Here is a 6,000-nt window from a genome sequence, read left to right as displayed (position 1 = left end):
ACAAAACAAAACAAAACAAAACAGAAAACAAAGCAACAAGAAGTCAGGGCTCAAAATATGCTTGCTGAAAGATTAAACTAATGAACAGAGAACAATATGCTGGAGAATGATGAAATTGACTGTTAGCAAATAGTAAAAATCTTTAATCCCCTCCATGCCTGAAATAATGATTGTCTTTTTAATTTGGGTCATTAGAGGTTTGATTCCCTTGGATGAACATAGAAAACCTCATCTCAGGCACATGGGCCAGACCACCACTTCTTCTTAGGAGTCTCTTGTCCACAAAAACTACAGTTGACTAAGGAATACAGAGAGCAGGAGAAATAATCTTCCCCAGGGAAGCACACATCAGTTGGTTATTCAAAATCAAATAGTCCTGAAAACATACATACAAGTAACATTATACAGACTGAGTAGGCTATCCTTAAAAACATATATGCATGTAATAGAAATTAATGAAAAAAGATTCTATGAATTTGAAAGCAAGAAGGAGGGGTATTTGAGAGAGTCTGGAGGGGAGAAGGGGGAAATGCTGTAATTATTATAAGCTCAAAAATAAAAAAAGAAAAAAGTCAAAAAAAAAGGTCTCCTGTCTGTCTTGATAAATGAACAAAGCGGTGAGGTCAGAGGACTTTCAATTTCACTGTGTCAGTTGCTTAACTGTGACGTGTGGTAAGTGAGTCTCTAAGTACAAAGCAGGGAGAACCCCTTGGATGTCCGCTCCCCGCATGAAGAATACAAAAATGTGCAACCCTGGGGTCAAGTGATGCTTACTAAATGCGGTTGATTCCTCTGTGCACGTTGTATTTCCAGAATATTACTGGACTTTTGGGGTCCCATATCTGTAGTCAGTGTTCTAGAAAACACACCCACAATGTGTGTGTGTTGATCAGTCACTATAACTATGGCTTTGAGATGTTTGTAAAGATTAAGAGTTGAGGAACACTCAAACATCTTTACTGAAAGGAAAAACATCTGCCATACAGCCGTCTCCTCTCCACACCGGCTACTTTGGACTGGGAACGTTTCAGAACCATTGTCTATTTGCTCTGTGCTAGCTTATGCTGCTTCTCTTCTCTTTTATTTCTCACTTTATGATTCCTTGCTAACATTCAAGGTCAAGCTACCCAGGCATAAACGACTCTTCCTGTGTGTGTTTGGCTCTTTGTGACTGAGGTGTGTAGAATGATGCCTCTCATTTTTGATTAATTGGAGATAGTTCTGTGTGGGTGTCACTTATTGGAGCATAGATCATCTCTCACCTTTGTGTGTTTCCTGTTTACATATTCAAAGAAGATGGAAGGTGTGGAACACAACCAAAGCTCCCAGTCATAGCGCGAAAAATACATATTTTCTTCCAGCTTTATAATTGGAGGTTTGATATCTGCAGGGTTTTCTGGGTATGACTACCTTAAACCACACTGCTGTAAGTCACACAGTCTTCCGCTTGCTGGGCATCCCTGGCCTAGAGGAGCAGCACATGTGGATTTCCATCCCCTTCTTCATTTCCTATGTCACTGCCCTGCTTGGGAACAGCCTGCTCATCTTCATCATCCTCACAAGGCCCAGTCTCCGTGGACCCATGTACCTCTTCCTCTGCATGCTGGCGGGGGCAGACATTGTGCTCTCCACATCCACAGTTCCCCAGGCCTTGTCCATCTTCTGGTTTCAGGCTGGGGAGATCTCCCTGGATCGCTGTATCACTCAGCTCTTCTTCATCCACTCCACCTTCATCTCTGAGTCGGGGATCTTGCTGGTGATGGCATTTGACCGCTACCTTGCCATTTGCTACCCCCTGAGGTACACCACCATCCTCACAAACTCCCTGATTGGGAAAATCGGAGTGGCCATCTTTCTGAGAAGCTTTGGTACAATTTTCCCTATAATATTTCTCCTGAAAAGACTAATTTTTTGCAGAACCAACATTCTTCCACATACAGCTTGTGAGCACACTGGCGTGTCCAAGTTTGCATGTAATGACCTCCAAATGAATATCTGGTATGGATTTTTTGTTTTAATGTCAACAGTAACTTTAGATGTTGTGTTGATTTTTATTTCCTATGTGCTGATTCTCCGTGCCATCTTCCTTATGCCTTCCCAGGATGCTCGCCACAAAGCTCTTAATACATGTGGATCCCATGTCTGCGTCATCATCCTCTTCTATGGGCCTGGGATTTTCTCAACCCTCACCCATCAGTTTGGATATCAGATATCAACTGGTATCCATGTCCTACTTGCTAATATCTGCATTCTGGCTCCACCAATGTTGAATCCCATCATCTATGGAGTCAAGACCAAACAAATCCGAGACCAAGTGACTCATATCTTGTTTCTGAAAGTAATATGACTTTCAGAACAGAAACTAAAGTACTGCATTCTCAACACTCTAGTCACATGCAGGGGAAACTCTAGCAGCATTAGAGTTAGGTGAGGGACAATGAAGCACTCAATTTATTTGACTAGCTCTCTTTCTGAATAAATTCCGTTAGGGAAGTTTTGATATGATTTCAAGGTCTCAGGTCAGTAATGAGATTGGTGTACTTGGGGATCAGTAACTTTTCACATTCAGAGTCTGAGAAATATATTCATCTTTTAAATCCAAATTCTAGTTCATAACCTATAGATATGTATTTTAACAGAGAGCTGTATCTGACTGCTGGATTTATTGTGTACCAAATTAATTTCCATTCTTTTTCTATGTTGAACATTCCTCTATATGTTTTCCTCCTCTTCCCCTCTAATATAAATTTTTATTTCTCTCAGGCTCATTTAATCTCCATATATATTATTATTCAAAAGAAGGACTCAAGAGAAGATAAAAATCTATGGAACCCCAATACAATAGCACAGTCAGTCTTTCTGTCTCTGTGTATCTCTCTGTCTGTCTCTTGTCTCTGCATCATTCCCTATCCACTCACTTACTCTGTTTTTCCTTACTCTCCATCTTGCTTCCCCTCTTGTTCTTGCCCCATCACAGCAAAATGTCTTGAAAAAGTTGCATCTTTATTATTTGTTTTCTGTCTTCTCCACTCTTTGTGACACACTGCTGTCATACTTTTCCCCTATATCAATGACAATGTATGCTACTGGGATAATGTATTCAGTGGTCAACTGTAGGAACACAGTCAAAAGAATGACTCAAGCTGAAGAATGCCTTAGCAACCTGTGAGAGAGGCTTGAGGAAAAATGGCAGAGTGCCTTTCACCTCAGGTGCATCTTGTTCCCTGAACTGTTCTTGGATGTGCTTTTGTGTCTCCTGTGACAAACATTTACATTCAATTTATATGAGATATTTATTCTTATTGGATGTCAGATCATAGCTATAGAATCCAATCTCGGGAGTGTACTCTGAGTCTGAATATAGCCTTTTTGTGCTTTTGTGCTTTTCTAAATATAATCTATAGTACATTCCAGACAATTGCATTTAAAATGGTCTGTCCTGAGAAAGTTCTGGGAAAGGCTACTCTGTTAATATTATATATGTACTTACTGGCATTTATTTATGTGTTTTTTCTAAACTCAATCAATCTTCCCTTGGATCACTACTTTTATTGTTGCAGTCGTGTATAAAAGCACACCAAACCTGAAGAAATGTTGTTTACAACATTAGATCTGCCCCATTCTTTCAGATCCTTGGATCCCAGGTCAGGAAGACAACATCTACACAGGTCAGCCAACAATTTGACAGTCAATCATACTCTACATCGTAACATGAAGTAGTGACAGCATTGACAAACCTTCTTTCTTTCTGGAAAATTATCACTTTCCCATGTCAGGAAACATAACAGAAAATTCATTGTAAAAATCATCTACTCTTTCTTATAGACATAATGATTAATGATATTTTCTAAATATACTTCTTACTATGCATATGAGTCAGTTAGATTTATCCTACCTACTCTTCTCAGTAAAGCTACGTGGACTTACTCTCATGCATACAATATCAATGTCTATGGGTATTGTTAGTGTATACTATCTGAAACTCTATATATTTATTATTAATTCTTTTTTAGTTGTTTCATAAAAATTTCCAGTTAAACTCTCTGAACTTAAAATATACTTTCCTGGTAGCTGTAAAGTACAAATTATTTTTTCATATTTAAAAGACATTAAAATAATTAATTTTTCTTAGTTCATGTTTGAGTTTGTGATTTTCAAAGAACTGGTCCTGACATTTAAACTGTTAAATTTATGAACATAAATTATTCATATTATCATCCTTTTTGTTGTATTAACACTTACCACACATTTTAATGGTGTTCAACATGATGTTTCAGCCCATGGATAGGGCACGCACTGGCCAGCTCCTTCCTCCTCACCCACTCCTTCACAGCCTCTAGCAATCACCATATGCCTTCAGGCTGCCTTTTAATTCCCACGTAATCTTAGAATATTTTCTTCAATCTAAAATTTTGTTATTATTCACTTAGATATTCTTCTTGATTTTCATCGTTTTCTTTTTAGATCTATTTTTTTTCAAAATAAGACATTAACAAATAAATGTTAGGAAAACAAAGAAAGCCGATGCATAATTGATAATCTGAGTCTGTCTCTCTGCTTGTTTAACCCCTTTTTCAGTTGCATCCTTTTGGGCATGGGATACAAGCTCCCTCCTGCAATATCCTGTAGTATGAAACTTGCTACATATGAAGTATAGTGCCATCTCCTCATGTCTCATAGGGGGAGTTCCGGAACAGGCAGACTAAACCTATAAAAAATACACAATCTTTTTAGTCACGGATGAAAGAAGGGAAAGATTTCTCTCAGTTGCAGTTGTCTGTAATAACTTCATCAAAATAGCTTTTTTTTTTTTTTGAGTTTGTCTTACGTGGATTAGCTGTCATGTATTCACTGAACACAGTGGTAGGTTCCATGGGCATCTTCATTCACGTATGTCAGGTATTTTTCACTGTACTCACCATCCCCTCAGATTCCTTCTTTTTGCCCCTCCCACGAGCTCTACGTTCACTTATTCTTACTGACTTTCATGTCATATACATACATAGCCATATACGTCACATAGATCTGATTCTATACATCTAAAATCTACGATTCACAGATGAGAGAGAAGGAGACATTTGTCTTTTTAAATCTGACTTAGTTTGCCTAATATGATAGCCTCAGTTGTATTCATTTCTCTGCACATTAAACGATTTCATCCTTTTATGGTTGAATGAAATGATGTGTGTATATATACAGCACATTTCTTTATTCATCATTTGTTGACGGACAACTGGGCTGATTCCACTAACTTCTCTGTTTCTTATTTTGGATCTCTGTCTTCTGCCTCTAACCTCTAAGACTCTTAATCTCTTTATTATTTTTGTGTTTCTTCTAATAACATTGGGAAACATTTTCCTAACTTGTGGTCGACTTTTACTAATAATCTTTGTCTCTGTCTAATAAACTGGTCAACTAAGACATTGAATTTTATTTTTTTACTCAATGATTGAATTTAAAATTTGATAAAATTTAATTTATCTTCACAGAAAAATGCTGCAGTTGGACTGGTGCTGCTATGTATTCAAATGTTAAATATTGTTTCCAAAAAGCTAGTTGTCCAATGAGGAGATGCTCAGGTACACAGAGTGATGCTATGAAACCTAGCCCCTCAAGTTAATTGGTCAATAAAAGCTAAAGCCTATGATTGGGAAGTAGATAGAGGAAGGTAGGTTTTCAGTTGCCTGGCTGGGGGTCCTAGGTAGAGACAAGAGGGGAGAGAAGAAAGGATACAGAGAGAAGAGGAAGCCACCATGAGAGGAGATGGACCATGAGCATGTAGCCAGGAGAAACAGCAAGCAATGAGGGACATATGGATAGGATGGAAGTTAAAATGCCTCTAAAAGCTGCCCAATCTAGGCTTACAGCTTGTAAATAGAATACCTGGATTGTGTGTCTTTCATATAGGCTAGCAAGAATAAGTGATTCCTTTTACAGAAAAAATCTGCAGAAAGAAGGACATTTGCATGTACTTTTATTCCCTCCTTCTCTGGTTTTGTC

At 38.1% G+C, this 6,000-nt stretch overlaps 1 protein-coding gene across 1 annotated transcript; it reads left to right on the top strand.

Annotated features, from left to right (window-relative positions):
* Positions 1–1,402: 1,402 nt before the first annotated feature.
* LOC114632904 (olfactory receptor 52B4-like) lies at positions 1,403–2,347 on the top strand. The gene has a single exon (XM_028781492.1). The coding sequence runs from the start codon at positions 1,403–1,405 to the stop codon at positions 2,345–2,347; it is 945 nt and encodes a 314-aa protein (XP_028637325.1).
* The last annotated feature ends 3,653 nt before the right edge of the window (positions 2,348–6,000 follow it).

This window comes from Grammomys surdaster, unplaced genomic scaffold, assembly GCF_004785775.1.
Source record: "Grammomys surdaster isolate TR1022 unplaced genomic scaffold, NIH_TR_1.0 458, whole genome shotgun sequence".
Lineage (NCBI taxonomy): Eukaryota > Metazoa > Chordata > Mammalia > Rodentia > Muridae > Grammomys > Grammomys surdaster.
Note: the sequence above shows the minus strand (reverse complement) of the source record. Positions and strands in the feature narration are given on the sequence as shown.